Genomic DNA, 21,259 nt, shown 5'->3' on the forward strand with positions numbered 1-21,259 from the left:
GATGCTTAAGAAACACCTGAAACTTTGCATAGATTCATAGGTGATTTTTCGACAGGTGATAAACTGGGTTTAAAAAGATCACTCATGAAAAGCTCTGTTCATGATATCGTCACCAGATTATTAAAATCTGCACATAAGAGGCAAGACTGAAAACCAGCAATAAATGCCTGTGACCTTCGTCATTGCGATAACAATATAGTACATACATAGTATGTCACTGCATCAACAAATGTCATTTAACCCTTTGAGGAGCAAGAAACCATGTAAGGGCACTTGGTTGTTATTGATTTTTAGCATTTTTACCAAAAAATAAATAATACACTGTAGGTGACAGTAGTAAAAACAGTCATGGGATGTCCACAATAATATTCTATGGTTTAAAATTTGGATTTTCAAGTATTTCAATGAATGTCCTGTAAGGGGTTAAGTTTAGCACGTTAAACTGATGCCTGTTATCAGTCCAGACCTGTCTCCTGGGAAAATGTAAAACAGAAGTTCTGCTCTGTTGAGCAACTTTGGTTGACGTACATGAAGACAGAATGAGGAAATGAATGTCTGTTTTGTGTTCTTTCTCCTTCATCATTAATAGGAAATATCTGTGGATGATGTGTCATATATAAAATCAACCAGAAAAAAAATCATCATAATTTCCAACATGCTGATTCAAAGTCAGCTTTTATTACATTGTCTCTTAAAGTTAGTGCCTCTAGCTGTGGTTTTGGTGACATCTGGTGGTTGTGCTTAGATTTTATGTACAAGATGACTGTCCCAGACATCTGAGAAATTTGACTGACTCCTCACATGCTGGAGTCGAGCGCCATCCCTTCATTATCCTGTTCCCCTATAAAGACAAAAAGCAAATAGAGACCTTTTACTCGTACTGGTGTCAGCAGTCACAGAGCTGGGCACACATCCATTAATCTGTTAATGAACAATCATCAGCAGCAAGTTAGAATAAGATTTGAATGTGCACTAAATTTGGAAGATGATTGAAAGCCTCAACATTAGTAAAATTTTCTGAGCATGAGCATAGAGCCAACTATACTGCAAGCTTATTGAATAATCAGTCAAAATGCCTCTATCTCATCCTGTTTCTTTCATATTTGAATCTGTGGGTTCATCTTTAGCTGGATTTGATCCCTGATGCAGCAGAGGTGTGATGGATGTGTAGATTGTGGCTGCAGCATTGATTGGATCTTAAAATGGTCAAAATCCCAAGAATCAGAGCTGTATAGAAATGTATGGCATGATACTTCAACATGGCATTGGTTATGTTCTGCCTCTGCATCAACACCTGAATCTGCATCACTATGTATCGTGAAAACACCACTTAGGTTAACTTCCATTCATTTAGAACAGAGAGAACAGAGGTTAGGGTCTTTATTAATAGATTAACAGAGTTTTTGCGCCCACCTCTGGTTATGTAAGACATGTAGGCTTTATACTTAACAAGATTTTACTTACATTGAATAACCTGAAGCCCTGAAATAAAAAAGAGAAATCACAAAGATTTATGACAGGAGGACAAAAATAAGGAATGTGGGCCTCATGATCTTTAATCTACTTATTTATCAGAACAGAAAACGTAAAGGCATTAACAGGTGTTCGTCTTTAATCCAGAAGCTGCTAGAAAGGATGTGTTCCTCACCATTTTTCTTTTTTCTCCACACGATGAATCCAGCGATGCAGACTGACAGGAGCAGCAGTCCTGCAGCAACTCCAATAACAGCAGGAACCCGAGGAGTATCTGGAACTAAATCAAAGGTTTCTTCAAATACTGTGAGTGTATTCGCATTGATAATTTGTTCCTGAGTTTTTTGTTAGGCATGCATTTGTCGGTCTTTGGTGGGTTTTCCAGGCGGAAATCCTGTACGGCTGAAAAATATGCCAGTTACCAGATAAATGATTAATAATTACATCCTGTACATTGGGTTACCTTAAAGATATGTTGTCAAAAATCCTTTATTATATAATACAATTTAATTTAATATAATTGTAGTTTTCTATGACAAACTCTCTATGCTGTGTGAGCAACATAAATGCTGATACAGCGACCAGGACAAGTAGAGTTGTAGTGGATTTCGATGTGAGGGTAAATCTACCTTTGACCAGTTCTACAGTGTGGGAGGAACTATCAAAGACAGGAGGACTGGACTGAACTATCCACAGTGGACACATTTGTCTCTCTTCAGGACTACTCCAGATAAACAAAGATGTTTGGATTTACTGTTTTAGCGGAGGTTACAGTTGAGATCATCAGTACATATGGGACAACTTACAGTAATATGGGAAAACTGACAGTAAGACTCAATGTTAATTTGTTTTGTGGAGTTTTAACGTGGGGGGTATTGCACAAAAGTAGGATAAAGACATCCAGGATAAATGAGCAGGTTCAGCTTGACCAAGCTTGTTGGCGCTTTCTTGGATTAATTGGTTGCACGTTTGCCGAGCCAGGATGAAAAGACACAGCTTAGTCAAGTCAGGTGAGGATCTTTGGGATAACTGTGTTTTCATGGCATTCTTGAGAACACCGCGAGATCGATCACAGAATCACTGATGGAAAAATGGAACACGGATGCGCGTCGTTCTTCACAGCTGCTGAACAAGAGCTGCTTCTTCAGCAATATAAAGAAATGAAAGCCATAATATGAAAAAAGGCAACACAAGAGCTGTAAAAAAGGAGAGGGAAAAGCCTGGCAGACAATAGCGGACCGGCTTAATGTGTAAGTAGCCAAAATATGTACAATTAATGAACTGTACTCCACAGGAGCTGTCATAATTACAGTTAAAGGATGCGGAGCTGATGACTTTTCAAGTCCACTAATCAACAGTTGTGTTTTTTTTTTTTCTGCTACATGTGGCCCATAGAAGTACATGTTACTCAGGTTATGTAAAGGATAATTAAGTTCAAAGAAATGATCTACTCTGTCAGTTTTATCTGTTGAATCAATTTTTCCCATGTTGTGTTCTCTTTCATCCATCATTCTTCATAAAGAACAAACTTGAAAAGGACCTGGCAACAGGTGAAAACCAAATATAAAAACATTCTGCAGTCTGGTAAGTTACTTTAGTGCAGCCTAAAGAGCAATTATCAAATGAAGTGATAGATTTGTTGTCTGGTGACAATGAATTTCTGTACGATTTTAGCGGTCAAGATAAAAGCACATAGAACTAGCACAGGGGGTGGCCCACCAAGCCAGGACCTGAACCCAGCAGAGGAGCTGGCCATTGATTTAAATAAAGGGAGGCCAGTGATAGAGGGGATCCAGGGAGGGACCATGATGGACTCAGTCCTTGCAACTGAAAGGTGCAGCTTCTTACAAGGTACATATTGCAGTTCCACTGCAGATTAAACACATTTGACGATATTATACTGTCTGGCTTTGAATTTGCTTGCAGCGTCTGGGGACACAGTTGTGCTTTTGGAGCCACCAGAAGACGATCCAGTTAATACTGTACATTTAATTAATATTACAGGCTTGGCATGTCTTTTCAAATGTGAATATGAGTTTTCTTAATTCGTGTATGTATATGGCAGGGGGAAGGCACATCTGCAGCTGTGGAGTGTACCTCTGCAGATGAGGAGACACTGTCACTGGACTCCAGAAGGCTTGAGGTATCATGTCAAATTTGTGGAGATATACTCTGTTTAGTCCAAAATGAATAGAAAGTCAGTGATGTGGTGCTAATAAAAATGTGTTGCAGGACCTAGAGACTGCACCGCCTCAAAAGCCAGCTGGTAGCATTGTGAGTAAACTGTCTGCTGAAGTAAATCTACATGAGGCACAAATCCTGTTGTGCTAATTGACAATTCTTCTACAGAATTCACAAACCATCAGAATCATGTATGCCAAACAACTGCAGTAACAGGCAGAGCTGGCAGAACTCCAAATCCAGAGAGGGAAACGAAACCCGACTGAGCTGGACATTGGTATCAAAAGCAGGAAGCAAAGGAAACTGGAATTAGAGGTTCCAGAAATTGGAGCAGGAGGTGAGTATTGCAGTGCACACTGTAACCATATTTGTGATTGAGTGTGTTAATCCTTGTGACTTTTGCTCTCTCCACTCCAGACTCAAAGCTAAGAAACAGCAATTGCAAAATAAACAAAAATTCCAAATAAACCGTCTGACCTCTTACTATTGCTCAAATATTTTTTTCTTTTTATATGTGCTTTTTGTCTTTATATAATCTATGCAAATAATACTAAAAGTAAACCGCCAAATGAACTGACTACAGTTATAAAATTTGGATGCAAGATGATTAAATGATGTAACGTGTAGAAAAACCATGGAAATACTGTCAGTCACACTCATTTCTCACAGTACTGACAGCAGAGCCACCACAGGATTAATCTTAGCCTGGTTGTTAGCCTGGTCTGGAGCAGGCTAGCTGCAGAGAATAAATCACCATGGTTACTTGCAGGATAAACTTGACCTGCTTTCGTGCAACCGACTTGAGGCTAAGTTCATCCAGGATAGCCAATATTTACAGGCTTAATCCCTTATCCTGGTTTTGTGCAATATCCCTGTGGTGTCAAGTTAACTGAACACTGGTTTGTTATTTGTTTTGACAATTTGTTGATTTCCTGTTGTTGAAACTGGCAGACTAATATGGGCCCTAACTGGGCTTCTTTTGTTTTTGGAGCTGGTCTCGAGTGGACTCGAGGAACAGCTATTCAGCATTAGCTTCATTTTTACACACCAGAGGCGGTCAGTTGCTGATGTCAGAAAGGTTACTCTGAGTCAGTGGTTTAGCTTTGAGGACTCTCTCTTCATCAGTAAAGACCAAAACTAACTCTAACACTAACAGTCTTTTTGTTAGTAATGCCACATCTGACCAGATTTATCCCTGATACCAGATTTGCCGTTGTTGCTTCTGATCACTGATTTGTCCAGTTTGGTGATGATGTCCTCCTCCACCCCAGAGAGCTGAAACACACACTCGTACTTCTCCCAGTCCTCAAGTTTCACTGATGAAATGTTCAGGTCAGCCCTCATCTGGAAGGTGTCATCATTGTTTGGGAGGATCTCTCCATGGTCCACGCCCTCATAAAGCTCCTCTCCATCTTTCCTCCAGAACATCGCAGCTCTGTCCGGGTAGAAACCTGTGGCGAAGCAGCTGACTGGAGAGGAGGAAGACTTCTGGAGGAGAGACACTGAGGGAAGCACTGATGGAGGGAAACAGAAACACAATATTTTAAATTTTCTTTCATTTTCTTTTGAATCATCTTGAGAGAAATAAAATGCATCAAAGCATTTTCTTGTGTAAATGTACCTGTTTGCCCCAGATATTTTCTCCCATAGAGCAAATACTTCTTTAGCCAAAAGGAGCATTCATAGTTGTAGAAGCTAGTATCGTCATGTAATGCAAGTTTGTCAGCATCCCATTTGAGTTTAGCAGTGAGGGCCTCAGGTTTTAGAGCAGTCCATGTTGATGCCTGCAGGTCCAGAGCCATGAAGTCCTCTCCATCATAACCAAGCTTCAGAAAACTAGCAGTCTCTGCGATCTCTTCATCCCACTCACAGCCACTAATTCTCTGTAAAATGTGCATACCTAAGAGACAGAAGGACCAGAAAGGTAACATTTGATTTAGCAATTGACTGCAAGTAAGTAGGCATGTTCACACTTTCCAGTAATATTTACAGTAAAGGCCTGAGCTCCAAACTCCCTCACCTACTTTATGTAACTAACAAACCCACATTTTCATACTTAGGTTTTGCAACTGTTGCACATATACAGGAAAATGTCCTGGGGGGGTGGGGTGAAGGAGTTCTGTCCAAAGAGAGAGTTTTGGTTTGCAAATCAAAAGTAAAACGCCTTTAAAAGAATAATATACATATAAAGATACAGTACCTTCACTTTGATTTAAGCCTTGCATGACATCCACAATGAGAGCCTTTAAGGAGTACTGATTCAACAAACACATCTCTGAATACAACTGCAGGTAGTCTGGGTTATCGCTCATGAATTCTCTTGTCCAGTCATGAAGTTTTAGCGTCTTGGTGTCGCTGTCACAGTACCCCAACTCAACTCCATCAACCAACAGTACGTACTCAAACTCCGGAAAGTCTGGAAATCCATGAAATCCAGTGGCAAAAAATTCCAGGGAGTGTTCCACTGCAAAACAAAGACACTTTTAGACTGAAAGTTTCTCATGTGTGCACTATGGAGGTTTGCTTATGTGTTATGTGAAAATTAACACTGTCACTGGGAAATTGTCTATTATATGAGCTGCCATAAGTACTTAGGAGTGAATTTTTATTAGTATTACAGCGAGCTGATAATATAATCTGAATTTGTAGAGAGTTTTCAGCCTGATACATTGGGAATATATATATATATTGATCACTGAAAATGGCTTCATTTTCTGAATTCCTTTTAGGAAATTCAACATGCCAGGCTTACTATTGACCTGAGGCTTTTTCGTAGGTCCCGTTATGCTATGTGGTGGGGGAGCTAATTTTTGACATTTTATAGGGGATGCCACTGAGCTATTAAGCTGCACCCACTAACTTGGCCAACGTACATTGACATTGAGGCCGGTATGATCTATTTATTTTATTCCATTATGCATCATCACAGCTTTTTACAAGGCACCAAATCCCTGTAGGAAATGACAATCCCTCCATCATCCATGTGTGTTGGCTCTGTGCCTTTCAAAAAAATAACCCAAGAAAACAATAAAAACACTTGAGAAGTACCTGCCTATGCTGATCCTGCTCTGTCTGACAGCAGCATAAACATCTTGGACTTTTTTTGTGCCAGAAATCAAAACATCTCATCGCTGATCTTGTACTCTCAAATAAATAACATTTCAAACTCACCACTGCTCTACAAATACTTCAGCTCATTTTCTGTTTGAATGTGTTTTTGTTTTTTTCCTAACAAAATAATTTATTTCTGATAGGAGGTAAGAGGCTCACATGGCAGCAGAGTCAGGTATTTGGCATGATGTATTTAATTTCTAAACGTGTTTTATTCTGAAGTAGCTCATAATGAAGTCCTACCGGATCCACGGCACATTGTTGTTAACCCCTTAAAGCCTGTTGTAACATATTTGATTTACTTTTATGATACCTCTATCTACTCAATATGATCAATAAATTACTCAAAAAAAAACTTATGAATAAAATCTGATGAATGCTAAAAATGCCTTTAAGAGGATTATCAGTTACCAAAAAAACACCTAATATATCAAATGAGACACACACACACACACACACATATATATATATATATATATATATATAATTTTATGGAAATTTTGAGCTTTTTGGATTTCAGTATAATGTTCAATAATCATTTTACAGTCATGGACGAAAGTATTGGCACCCCTGGAATTTTTCCAGAAAATACACCATTTCTTCCAGAAATTGTTGAAATTACAAATGTTTTGGTATACATGTGTTTACTGCCTTTATGTGCATTGGAGCAACACAAAAAATCTGAAGAAAAAAGATAAAATTGACACAATTTTACACAAAACTCAAAAAATGGGCCGCACAAAATGATTGTCACCCTTTTAAAATTGTGGGTAAATCATATCATTTCAAGCATGTGATGCTTATTCAAACTGACCTGTGGCAGTAACAGGTGCCGACAATCTAGAAATCACACCTTAAGCCAGTTAGAAAGTATAAACGTTTTGTGTTGTGTGCCTGTGTGTGTCACACCATGCATGGAGAAGAGAAAGAAGGGCTGAGATTGTCTGAGGACTTAAGAAGCAAAATTATGGAAAAATATGAACAATCTCAAGGTTACAAGACCATCTCCAGAGATCTTGAAATTCCTTTGTCCACTGTGCGTAATATAATCAAGAAGTTTATAATCCATGGAACTGTGGCTAATCTCCCTGGATGTGGACGGAAGAGAAAAATTGACAAAAGAATGCAACGCAGGATAGTTGGAATGGTGGATAAACATCCTCAGTCAACTTCCACACAAATTCAGGCTGTCCTGCAGACTCAGGGTGCGAAAGTGTCAGCTTGGACCATACGTCGTAATCTGAACCAGATGAAGCGCTATGGCAGGAGACCGAGGAGAACCCCACTGCTGACAAAGAGACATAAAAAAGCCAGACTGGAGTTTGCAAAAATGTACCTGAGTAAGCCTCAATCCTTCTGGGAGAACATTTTGTGGACAGATGAGACTAAGGTAGAGCTTTCTGGAAAAGCACGTCATTCTACTGTTTACAGAAAATGGAATGAGGCCTACAAAGAAAAGAACACAGTACCTACAGTCAAACATGGTGGAGGTTCAAGGATGCTTTGGGGTTATTTTGCTGCCTCTGGCACTGGGTGCTTTGACTGTGTGAAAGGAATTATGAAATCTGGAGACTATCAAAAGATTTTGGGCCAAGTGTCAGAAAGCTGGTTCTGCATCAGAGGTCATGGGTGTTCCAGCAGGACAATGACCTAAAACATACCTCAAAAAGCACCAAGAAATGGTTTGAGACAAAGCACTGGAGAGTTCTGAAGTGGCCAGCAATGAGTCCGGATCAAAATCCCATTAAACACCTATGGAGAGATCTCAAAACTGCTGTTGCAAGAAGCACCCTTCAAATCTGAGAGACCTGGAGCAGTTTGCAAAAGAGGAGTGGTTCAAAATTCCAGTTGAGAGGTGTAAGAAGCTTGTTGATGGTTATAGGAAGTGATTGGTTTCAGTTATTTTTTCCAAGGGTGTGCAATCAAATATTAAGTTGAGGGTGCCAACAATTTTGTCCGGTCCATTTTTTTAACATTTGGGTAAAATTATGTCAATTTTGTCTTTTTTCTTCTGATTTTTTGTGTTGCTCCAATGCACATAAAGAAAATAAACACATGTATACCAAAAATATTTGTTGATTGCAACAATTTCTGGGAGAAATGGTGTATTTTCTGGAAAAAAATTCCAGGGGTGCCAATACTTTCTTATTGGTAGTCCCCAAAAATTAGAATTTTCTGGCTTTAATTTGTGTTTTCAGGCTTTAAGGGGTTAATATTCTGGGATACCCACTAAGGACTGACTGGGGTGAAAAGAGGAGAAATGAGAGATGTAGAGAGAAATAGCACCAGTTTAATACCTGGTTTCATTTGGTGTTAAAATGAAGCACTTTTACTGCCTGTTGCAGTTAAACCCTGGCTTTTACGGATTACTGTCTGTTTGTAATGAAGCTGATTTACATCCTCCTCTTCCTCATTTAGATACAGTGCATATAAATGGGACAGGGTGCTGATTGCTTGGCTGAGCAGTTTGCATGCATTTTATATGAAGTTAGCGTGGGTTTTCGTTTTGAGTCTGCTCTGGGATAAGACAATATGTTTTGAAATTTTCACAGCTAAAACTGATGCAAAAATGCTGCGCTGTTCTTTAGTGGATCTACCCCATAATTCTTGGGAAATCTAAACCAGCAACAGACTTTTTCCACCTTTTTTTAATTAAAATTTAATTGATTTTGCCTCTTATTAAACCAATTTTATCCTCTTCACAGACACTAAAATTATGAATGCATTAACTTTTCCTGTAGAATCACATCTCAGGACTTGTGCTGACTCTGTACGGTGAAGGAGTTAAACTCCACATGGTGGCCTTTCTGGAGTCAGTTAGATTCTTGTTGAGTAAACAATCCCTCATGCCGTCACCACACACAGTATTTTAAATTCACTCAATAATGCTGCTGTAGCTCACTGAATCAGACTATTCTCACCTTTACCCAGGAACTATGAGTGATTGTGTTTTCAGGTTTGTGAACACTCACTTTTAACATTTTAGTCTACTAGGACTTTGATTTCTACTGTCGTGCCTCATTACACTATGTTTTGTCTTGTTTCAATATTGCCTTGAATTTTCATTTTTATATTTTATGTTAAGTAGATTCAACTATTTTCAGCTGACTGAACCACACTGAACCAGGGAAATTTAATGGAGAAGTCTAATCTAAGAAGTCCAACTTAGAAATGACAGAGTTTCCTGAATGCAGTACTACTGTCCATTTAAACTCTCTAAGCTTTACTGGCATGAACATAACAAGGATTACACTGTAGACTCATAATTTCATAACACTACAATACAATAATATCCATAAATTAGTAAAAGCATTTAAAAATAAGCTATGAGATTAAGGATGTGTGGTTTTACCTGCAGATGAAACACGACAGAGAAGGAGCAGGACAGATAAAATCTTCATGTTCTGATGATTTACCTTCGGCCTGAAGAGCTGGAGTGAACTGATTCAACAAGTTCTTTTAGTTTTATGCAGTGTGCTGTGGGAGATATTTATTTATCACAATTTCCTCATACAAGCAGACTATCTATCAGATGGTTAAACAACAAGCCTCCAAATAAAAAAATGTGTTGTGCTCAGAAATGTATAGCAGTACTTGATCTCAGCGAAAATATAAATGCAGCTAGTGAAAAAGGTTGTTATGGTATTGGCGTTTTCCTGGACTTATCTAAGGCGTTCCTCCCAGATCCTATTTTGAGATCCTATCCCTTTTCCATGAGATGCAACGACTAAAACTTCCCCAGAGAGAGAAGAAAGAGAAACTTTCAAACTAAAAGTGTTCCTCTGTCACACTTTTAGTTTGAAAGTTTCTCTTGTGCTGATTGTGGAGGCATGCTTATGTGTAAGTGGTAAAAATGTGATAAAGATATTTTGTTATTTAGAAGTCTCAGTCCTGCAAACATGAGGCCTCCCTCAGATTACTAATGATGGCCTGTGTTTCTACATTTATCATTCAATTTTTAAAGCAAATGAAGAGTCAGTCCTTCATCAGCTGGCCATCCTGAGAGGGAGCAGTGCTGAACGAAGTCATGACAGAGAAATAAAACATCTGAACATGAGTACACATGGAAAATGAAGGAAAAGGGACAAACACTTTGGTTTATCATCTTACTGTGTCCCAGATCACCAGTGAATAATGCAAACAGCACTGAAGAATGGATAAATGCATTAATAAATTCAGAAATGAGATTACTAAGAAGTGACAGAAGGATTTGTGGTTTTACCTGTAGATGACACATGACAGAAAATGAGCAGGAAGGATAAAATCTTCATATTTTTCTTAGAAGTTACCTCAGGCTTCAAGAGCTGCAACAGAGATTTAACAAGATCTTTATGCAGTGTGCCATGTGATTTGTTTATTTTACAGACGTGCTGGGTTATGATGTAACCCTGGTTCTCTGAGACATTTACCCCCAAGGATTACCAATCTACATGTTGGAACCCTGGGCTTCAGAGATCACTGGTGGTAGCCATGAGACATGGACAGGTTATCCATGTGTCCACTCCAAAGGCTAACTAGGTTAAAGTCTGAACCTTAGGCTGCTGTGGCTCAGATATTTATCTGCCCAGAGCCCCTAATGTATCAGGGTCTCCTTCAAGCCCTTGCAGTAGTGACCATCCAGAGCCTGCTGCAATGGAAAAGAGCCGAACACGCTCCAAATATAGCCAAGGGGTAAACTGGTATCATAAGCAAGCAATCTTGATCATCCTGGCCAGGGAGGGTTTGAGACAAACACTGTCCATGGTGTTTTACAACCAAAAAGGAAGCACATGTTTCTGTGCTGCCATAGTGGAGGACCAGTCATCTTTTACCCTGCCGTACCTGCAGGGTACGGCAGGTGGCTTGATAGCCAGGATAAAGGGGCACCTGCACCGCCTTATGGGTGTGCCTACTTATCTGCCTCTGGTCTTGATGAAAGGTCCAGAGGAGGGACAAATCCAACCCTGGTTGCCCTACCCATCATCACTGCCGGTTAGTATGCCAATAAGGTGCTAGCCGGCAGCCGTTGCTCCCTGTGCACACCATGATCTGTAGAGGAAAAGATCCGTTTGGCATCATCTTCTGCCTCGTCATCCTCCTCTCTGACCCCAGAGCAGGGTGACATATTGACCACTTGTGTGCTGCAACCAAGCATCTTAAATCAGGTAGTAGGGGCGCCTGCACCGCTGCTGGGGGAGAAGCCATATCTGTTCCCATGGGCCCCAGATCCTAACCCACTGCATTTTGTACACTTTTCAAATGTCTGTTTTCATTATATTCTAACATATGACATCATATTAACTAGAACATGTAAGCGATGGGTATAACCCTACACAATTACTGACATAGGGATCATTTTGAATTCAATCAAAGAGTCTTTGTGAAAAATATAGAAATCTAAGGTGACTTGTGGTATTTCTCAGGGGTCCTGATTAAGGCAGATATATTAGCCACCAAAGCACCTGTGACTACTCTGAAAGAGCTACAAGCTTCAGCAGCTGAGATGTGACTCTGCATACAACAACTGTTGATCTTCATCAGTCATAACTTTATGCAAGAGTGGCAAAGAGGAAGCAACTGTTACAGAAAACTCAGATTAAATCTGGACTAGAGTTCACAAAAAGACACGTGAGGAACCTCATGGTCAGGCGGAAGAAAGATCTTTGGTCTGATGAGACCAACAGGGTGCTTTTTGGCCATCAGACAAAACGCTGTGTTAAAAACGGCACATCACTACAAGCACACTGTCCCCACTGTGAAGCATGGTGGTGGCAGCATCATACTGCAGGGATGATCCTCAGAAGTTGGCCCTGAAAAGCATATAATACTAGAGGGTAAAATGAATGTGTCAAAATGAAGGAAAATCCTGGAAGATAATCTTATTCAGTCTGCCAGAGAACTACATCTTGGGAGAAGATTTATTTTCCAGCCCCACCATGACCCTGAGGCATACAGAGAAAGCTACACATAGTTTAAAGATGACAGGGTGAATGTTCTGGAGTCACCCAGACCTCAATCCAGTAGAGAATTTGTGGCTGGACTTGAAAAAGGCTGTTCACACCTGATCCCTAGGCATCCTGACACAGCTTGATCTAGAATGGAGTAAAAATACAGATGTGAGGCCTGATTGAGACCTATCCACACAGACTCAGTGCTGTGATTGCAGCCAAAGGTGACTCTACTAAACACTGACTGGATGGGGTGAATCTCCATGCAGTCACTTATTTTACACTACATATTTATATTTCACTGACACTGCTTTGTAGAAATATGTTTTTACACTGATATTTAAGAGTTTTTTTTTGTTTTTGGTCACAAAAGCAAAATTATATTGACTATGATAAATTTAAAAAATCACTTAAAGGGTTAAACATCCAGGAACTATGTCGTGGTTTACATCCTTTTGGATGGCTACGCCTTTTTGTTCAGAAGCATTCAGACTCAGTTCACTATACTGCCAGTCTGATAAACATATAGCTCAGGTTATATTCACTAATGTAATGCATTTAATGAATGTTTAACATTTCTAAAATCTCTTTCTTCAATAATGATCACCTGAGGGTTTTAACAGATCAGAGAAAAGGTTTCAAGACTCATTCAAATGATTTTATTGAAGGACAACCGAGCACATCAACCAACCAGTAAAACAACAATTATTTCTACTTAAAATTTCATCCTCATTCTTAATGCAAAAGCTTAAAAACACAAAAGTCAGAAAATAAAATTTCACTGTTAGCTTTAGTTATAAACAAAACACATTTGTTACATTTAACAAACCCACTGTTTCTAACCGGTGACATCATTACTGATAAAAAGCACTTTCAAAATAAAGCTCAGCTCAGTCTGAGTGTAAAGAAATCCAGTTACAAACAACAACAATAACAACAGTAAACATGATATAGGATGACACATTTAAAAGAAAACAAACTGATAGATAAATGTGTTACCCAACGTGTTATTTTCTATATGCCTTCTTCAAAACTGTAAAATAATTATTTTCAGACAGCTTATTGTTAAGAGCAGTTCTAATAGAGAAACTTTTATCCACAGATGTTGATGCCCTCTATTGGTGATACTTAAAAGTTATTAAGAAACTCACATACTGTACAGTCACGGGGGTTGTCATCTAAAATCAACCATCCAAACAGCCTCCTATCCAACATGCTGATTCAGTCAGCTTTTACTAACGTTGGTGCTTCAGCTGACTTTTTGGTGTCATCTCAGATCATTCCACCCCCTGGACCTGACTTCTCTATTATCTGTGTAGTTTTAATGCCTGAAGAAAAGTTTTACATGATTATAGTGGTGGTTGTGGTTAGATTTTATTTACTTAATGATTGTTCTTGGCAGCTGTGCTGACTCCTCATGTGGTGGAGCTTGGCTCTGTCTCTGGTTTATCCTGTTCTCCTGTGGAGACAAGCAGCAATAAAGAGACATTTACTCACACTGGTATCAACATTATAGACAGAGACACATTCATTTGTCTGTTAATCTTTAATGATCTGCATCAAGTTATTCAGAAGTTTGTGACTTAAACAAACAAGCAAACAAATTCAGCTTCAGTTAAAGTCATTTTCTGAGCAAGAACACACAGAAGCGTAGATTGTGGCTGCAGCATTGGCTGGTATTTTAAAATGGTCAGAATCACTACTTTCTAAGTATAGGGTATGATGCTTGATCATGCTGGATGATCATTGGTGGCTCAGGGTCAGACTTTCAAAAGGTTTAACTAGGGTTGTCAGCATTAATGCATTAACTCCAATTAACTAAGGTCCATAATTAGTGCACTAATTTGTTTAATGGTAATTAATCCCATGATTCAATGCCCCTGTCAGCACACTTTGGTTTAGTTACTGCAGCGTCTCCCTACAGTCACAGTGATGTAAAATAAGTCCTCCTTAATGTTTCATTAAACTTTACTATTTCCTTAACAATCCATAACAAGTTCCTTTTTCTGTGGTTAAGTTCACAACAAACTTTCCACTCTACCTGAGGTTCCTTGTTTTCTTTCAAAATAAAAGCAGGTATATATCCAAACAGGAAGTCGATTACCCTTAGCTTAGGAAAGTACAAAAATGCAAAATGAAACAAAACTATTTTAAGTACAAAACAGTCAGATTTCAAAATGCACCAAAAATGGAGATTAATCGCAAGTCACTTCAGGAATTCGGAGAATAATCACCATAAAAAACTGAAGTGTTTGACCAGACTTATTCTATCCTGTACATTAACTTCTGATAATTTTCAACTGAAGTAACAGAAGTTGGTTTCTCTGCTAATGAGCTAACAGACTTAATTGTTTAACTGTGTTCACCTGTGATTATGTGACACATGCAGGCTTTATATTGAACAGGATATCTCTTACCTTTAACAGCCTGGAAATCTGAAATAAAAATGAGAAATGACAAAGTTAAAAACTGAAAAACTTTCAAATTTATGACAGGGGAAACACATGGATATGCGCTTCACAATTACCGGCACTGAAAGCTTTTCTTGTTTGGAAATATGTTGTCGCTGTTCTCCTGGCAAGCTTGTTTAACTGCTGCAGCATCAGGAGAACCCAAAATAGATCTCTCATTCAATGTAAACTTAGCACAAAACGTCAGGAAATTTGTGTTTGGTACATTATTCTTTGTTGTAACAATGTTTCTTGGCAGTAAATCTTGTACTGTTGGAAAGCCTGTTTATTTCCCTTTCAAATGGTGCCAGTAAGGCTGAGATGATGAGCAGCAGAGCTGAGTATGTGGGTTGCGCCCATGAAAATATTTGCCAAATCTTCTCTGCCAATGCCTTTTCACCTGTGTTAGCAACTGCTGTAACCGTTGTTCTGATTGGCCCATGACAGAACATTAGTCCAATCATCCTCTGAGCTTTGGTTAAAGATTCTGCCCTTCCTAGAGACAGATTGTGGGGTGTTGCCCAAATGGATCTGAAATAAATCCCATACTATGGAGATATGAAGCGGTCTTTAAGATCATTTACACAAGAACTGGAACACAACATTTTTAGTTATTAAGTTCAAAACTGTGACAAACTATAATTTTTGAATCAGAAGCTAAAAAGGATGTGTTCCTCACCATTTTTGTTTTTTCTCCTGATGACAAATCCAGCGATGCAAACAGACAGGAGCAGCAGTCCTGCAAAAACTCCAAGACCAACGGGAAACCAGGAGGGCAAACCTGGAACCACAACAAAGGTTTATTCAAACACTTTGAGTTTATTCAGTTTAATCACATCATGCTGTGTGGTTCTGAAATGTTGCCCATTGTGGTACGCAATTATTGTTTTAATATACTCTTATTTCATCAGGTATGAATATTCAAGATGATACTGTCATGACGAGGGGAGTTAGGACACACTTGCGGTTAAGGCAGGGGTACTTTAAGTTATCCTGAGAGGATAACCACTAAGATCACCAGCGATCAATAGGAAGAGGGGAAAGAAAGCAAAAGCTACATGCTGGTACATAATGGCCTAAAAGCTCCCGTTCTAAATATGAACAAGAAACTAAACCACTGCTGCCAAGCAGCTGACATACAACTTGGGAGAAAACTCAAATGGCAGGCAAAGGCAACTAGATCAGCTTAAAGAAGGAAACCAAAAATGGCCGAGTAAAAAACCCTCAGCACTGGTACTCAATGATCTTTCAGTGACTAGTGCATTGAGACTTCGAATTTTAGAAATGAAATGAAAACTCATGTCACGCAAACACACACAAGAAAACCCAGAGAGATGCCCTCAGTATCTCTCGTTGCCTCACCTGCCCCAATGAAGCAGCAGGAGTGCACGCTAATATCCCCGTGACTGTTATAGGCTTGGTTGCCAAAACCCTAAAATCTAACACAAAATCTGAATCTAACACTGGTCTTACCATCAGGGATCAGTGATTTATCCAGTCTGGTGATGATGTCCTCCTTCACTCCATCAAGCTGAAACACACATTCGTACCTCTCCCAGTCCTCAAGTTTCACTGATGAAATGTTCAGGTCAACACTCATCTGGAAGGTGTGATCATGGTTTGGGAGGATCTCTCTGTAATCCACATCTTCATGAATTTCCTCTCCATCTTTCCTCCAGAACATCACAGCTCTGTCAGGGTAGAAACCTGTGGTGAAGCAGCTGACTGAAGGGGCCAGATACTTCTGGATGAGAGATACCGTAGGAAGCGCTGATGGAGGGAAACAGAAACACAACAATATGTTTAAATAATCTTTCATTTTCTTTTGAATCATCTGAAGAGAGATGAAATGCATCAATGCATTTTCTTGTTTAGATGTACCTGTTCTCTGCAGATACTTTCTCCCATGGGGCAAATACTGCTTCAGCCGAGAGGGGCAGTCGTAGTTGTATAAGCCTTTTATGAACTCTAATCTACTTTTCTGAGTATCCCATATGAGTTTGGTCATGAATGCCTCAGGTTTTAGAACAGTCCATGTCCATGCCTGAAGGTCCAAATTCATGAAAACTTGTCCATCATAACTGAACTTCATAAAACTAACAGTCTTGTCAGTCTCCTCATCCCACTCACAGCCAGCATTCATCTGCAAAACGTGCACACCTGAGAGAGACAGGACCAATTCAATTCAGCACAGTTGAACACATTGTCATTATTAAATCTCACATGCACAAGAACAACATCATAATAACAGTTAACAACAGTCACAGTAATTCTGATTCTTAGTGTTTCTTCTCTTTCCATTGCCTTTCTGATGTCCTGTGTGTTATTAATTGTCATCAAGTTCTCTGCTCTCTCCTGTTGTATTTTCCCTCCTTATGTTTCTTGTGTATTTTTGAACTATTTTTCTATAGTTCTCCTGTTTCCTATTTTTTATTTTGTCATGTAACTCATCTTGTGTTCCTGTTTCCTTTTGTACGTCTTGGTTTAGTTTCTAGTGTCCCCTCTGGACCCCCCACCCACAGGGGTGGGCATGGTGGCAGGGTGCAGTGCACACCGGGTAACAGGCAAAGGTGGCAGCCTTGGCATGCTGGCCCCTTTGCCAGAGTTAGTGCAGGAGGTGGAGCGATACCGACTGCCAATGCCAAACGGCTTGTGTGAGGTGCCAGGCCGAATTCGGGATACTCAAAATCCCCTAGCTGAGTGCCGCAATGTTGTTCTTCCCAGTGAACAAGAAGGTCATCTCCCTGAGACTGACAGCGTTAAGGATAAGGCTCTGACCGAACAGCAGTTCGGAGTATGCAGCTTTCTTTGTGTCTCTGGTTGGGGTCCTGGAAGGGTCTGTCCTGGGGACTCCATAGTTCTACTAGGTGGCTTCAACGCTCACGTGGGCATTGATGCTAGTCATGGAGTGTCTATAACAAACACCATAGTCAAATAGAGATGCTCATAAGTGTACCTGGTACCAGTGAACCCTAGACTAAAGATCTATGAAGGTCGTTGTTGTCATTTCATCAGATCTGTGGCCATATGTCTTCAACACGGAGTTGAAGAGGGTAGCGTGATCACCACGTGTACAAATGTGTAGTGTGTGTGAACTGGGAATGGCTGGTAGAGGCCCTGTGAGGTCTTCAACTCCTACCTCCAGAAGAACTTCTTGTGCATCATAGGGGAGGCTGGAGACATGGAATCTGAGTGGTCCATGTTTTAAAGCCTCCATTATGGAAGCAACAGTTAAGAGTTGAGGCTTGAGGACCGTCGGTGACTGTCGTGATGGGGAACCTGCTGGTGGACACCAGCTGTGAAGGAGGCCGTCAAGCTGAAGAAAGAGGCTTTTTGGGCATGGTTAGCCAAGGGGGTCTCAGGAGGGGAAAGCAGGGCTCTTCTCGAGCTGTTTTTAGCAGGAGTGGGGAACTGCTGACCTGGATGGGGTCATATTGATGATGTTGGATATATAAAACCAATAACAGGGTAAAATACCTAAGGGGGTGAATACTTTTTATAAGCACTGTAGTTTCTGTGCTTCTGCTCCTTTGTGCTAATCCATCATAGTTTTTTCTTATGATTTTTAACTCTTTATAGTAGTTTTTCCTCCCTTTTTATGGATTTACTGGAGGGTCTAAAGCCAAGTCAACATGTAGGTAGTACTTAGGAAAGTTAAAGGTTTTTTCTGTGTGTTTTGGCCTTTTGTAATCATGCAAACATTGTTTTGGGTGACTGAAAATGTACCTTTTGCAAAAGTCTTCCAGGGAGAAGATTTTTAAATACTCTGTTTATAGCTTTGATGTGTAAAATGAGTATTGGGCTTTCAATGTCACACTGTGTGCAACTTTCTCATCTGGTTGATGTGATTGATGTGTGAAGTTACACTTTATTTTACATGGCAATGGCAGAAAACAAACATGTGCTGGTGTTAACAATAAATATGAAAACACATACAGTACCTCTACTTTGGTTTAAGCTCTGCATGATTCCTGAAATGTGAGCCCTGATGCGGTTCTGATCTCCCAAACATATCTCTGAATACCACTTCAGGTGGTCTTGGTTGTTTCTTAAGAATTCTCTTGTCCAATCAGATGGTTTTGCTGTCTTCATGTTGCTGTCATAGTATCCAATCTGAACTCCATCAACCATCCCTGCAGCAAAATACTCTGGAAAGTCTGGAAGTCCATAGGATGCGGTGATGAAATATTCCAGGGAGTGTTTCACTGTGAGATAAAAAGAGATGCTTGTAGCTTGAAAGTTTCTCATGTACTTACTATAGATGTCAGTGTTAATCATGATATAATATTATTTAGAGGTCCTAGTTCTGTAACACAAACATGCAAGGTCCCTACAGCTCACCTTGAGATGTCTGGTATCAGTATAATTTTACATTTTAGAGGCAAATAAAATGTTGGCCTTTCGTCAGGTGGCAAACCTAGCTATATAGAGATAGAGTGATGCCGACCAAAGTCATGACACAGAAAAATAAAACCATGCTACACATGATTACACATGAAAAATGAAGAAAAAGGGACAAACAAGTTAGACTTTTGAGGTAGGTGAGACTGTAGAGGAGGGTTAGGCAACGCTGCCAGTCGGTGTCCTTGCTTAGTGGAGTCACACAGAGAGACTTGTAGGTCTTCATACAAGGTTGGCTGATGCTTCAGTGCAGTCTGTGTGCTTATATACCCAGAAATGCCACACTTTTGCACAACTTAGTTGACTTCGTAAGTTGATACCGCCCCAGCTGTTTTCACTGTAGAAATCAATAAAGGGAGTGACCTGCATCAACTGCCTCTCCAATTGATGCAGAGAGAGTGAAACTTAGGTGCTCAGCCAGAACAAAACCTGACAACGATTCTTTTCCAACAGTAATAATTCAAAGCAGTTTCACTTGTCTATTAGCTTCACCTTTCCTATCTCAAAGATCAGAGCTTGTTCTGTCTTGTTCTGTCTGTCTCAAATTCAAGGATCATCAGAGGGAATTATCATTGCTCTGTTCATTATAAACTATCAAGTGGTCATAGGTCTCGTCTTTGTGAACCTTCTCTTGAATGTGCCTGTATATGATGTAGAATTTCCCTGATCACAGCATCACTGCCATGTCAAATCAACATACTTCATTAGTACGAAAACAAGAGTCATCCTTCCATAACACCATATTAAATAACACAAATAAACAATAATTTCAGTCAAATTATAAATGCATTAATAAATTCAGCAATCAGATTACCAAGAAGTAACAGAAGGATTTGTTGTTTTACCTGTAGATGAAACACGACAGAGAAGGAACAAAACAGATAAAATCTTCATGTTGCTCTGATAAGTTATGCCAGCTTTACATGCAGCAGTGAACTGATTCTATGAGTTCTTTTGGTTCCAAGCTCTGTGGCTTTGGGGTGTGTTTATTTATCACTGCCATCTGTAATTTTTCACTTCCTCATAGAACGACATTCCAACTTTCCAAAGCTATACAACAACACTTCTGAGAATAAAAAAGATGGCACCTACAGAAATAGTCTCTACTAAACAAGATCAACTCAGTCTAAAGCAGCTGTGATAATGTATTTCTTTAATTGTCTTTCTAAAAAGGCCAGAAAAAAGTCCTTCAAAAATTACAAAATTAGAGTTCAAGTGACCTACTCGCTCATTTCATACAATCGAAATGAGAGTAAAAATAAATTAATATCATCATTGTCATTATTATTCTTGTTATAATAATAATAATAATAATAATAATAATAATAATATAATTTTTACTACTTTATTCTGTACACATACATCTTTCTTACACAGTTCAAACCTGTCTAACACTCCCTAATCTCTGAGTGCAGTTGTTGACCTACATCCTGCTCTCGTCCAGGATGCTCCTTTTCCCAACTCCTTAAGTGATGATTCAAAGTATAAGCCTAGTATCGCGATATTTCAGATCGACCCTCATCATTCCTTGTTTGTATCCTTCACGAAAACTCGGATGAATTATTTAAAAGAATAGACGCACATTTCTTTCACTTTGCAACATTTATATTTGTTTTAACACATTTAAAATAACTTGATGTGTAACTGAAAGACATTTTTTGATGTACTTGAGAAAGACAAGGGGGCACTGAAGGAGACACACATTCGGAATGGAAT

At 39.4% G+C, this 21,259-nt stretch overlaps 2 protein-coding genes across 2 annotated transcripts; both read right to left on the minus strand.

The window, feature by feature from the left end:
* Positions 1-797: 797 nt before the first annotated feature.
* Positions 798-11,036, minus strand: LOC121523509 (major histocompatibility complex class I-related gene protein-like). Its single transcript, XM_041808427.1, has 7 exons — positions 10,988-11,036; positions 5,855-6,118; positions 5,276-5,554; positions 4,857-5,168; positions 1,649-1,747; positions 1,465-1,482; positions 798-841 (listed from the first exon to the last, which is right to left on the minus strand). The coding sequence occupies exons 1-7, from the start codon at positions 11,034-11,036 to the stop codon at positions 798-800; spliced, it is 1,065 nt and encodes a 354-aa protein (XP_041664361.1).
* A 3,071-nt stretch (positions 11,037-14,107) lies between these two features.
* Positions 14,108-19,420, minus strand: LOC121523510 (major histocompatibility complex class I-related gene protein-like). The gene is made up of 7 exons (XM_041808428.1): positions 19,399-19,420; positions 19,084-19,347; positions 17,024-17,302; positions 16,607-16,912; positions 15,822-15,923; positions 15,110-15,127; positions 14,108-14,151 (listed from the first exon to the last, which is right to left on the minus strand). The coding sequence occupies exons 1-7, from the start codon at positions 19,418-19,420 to the stop codon at positions 14,108-14,110; spliced, it is 1,035 nt and encodes a 344-aa protein (XP_041664362.1).
* Between the last annotated feature and the right edge of the window lie 1,839 nt (positions 19,421-21,259).

This window comes from Cheilinus undulatus, linkage group 16 (assembly GCF_018320785.1).
Source record: "Cheilinus undulatus linkage group 16, ASM1832078v1, whole genome shotgun sequence".
Classification (NCBI taxonomy): Eukaryota; Metazoa; Chordata; class Actinopteri; order Labriformes; family Labridae; genus Cheilinus; species Cheilinus undulatus.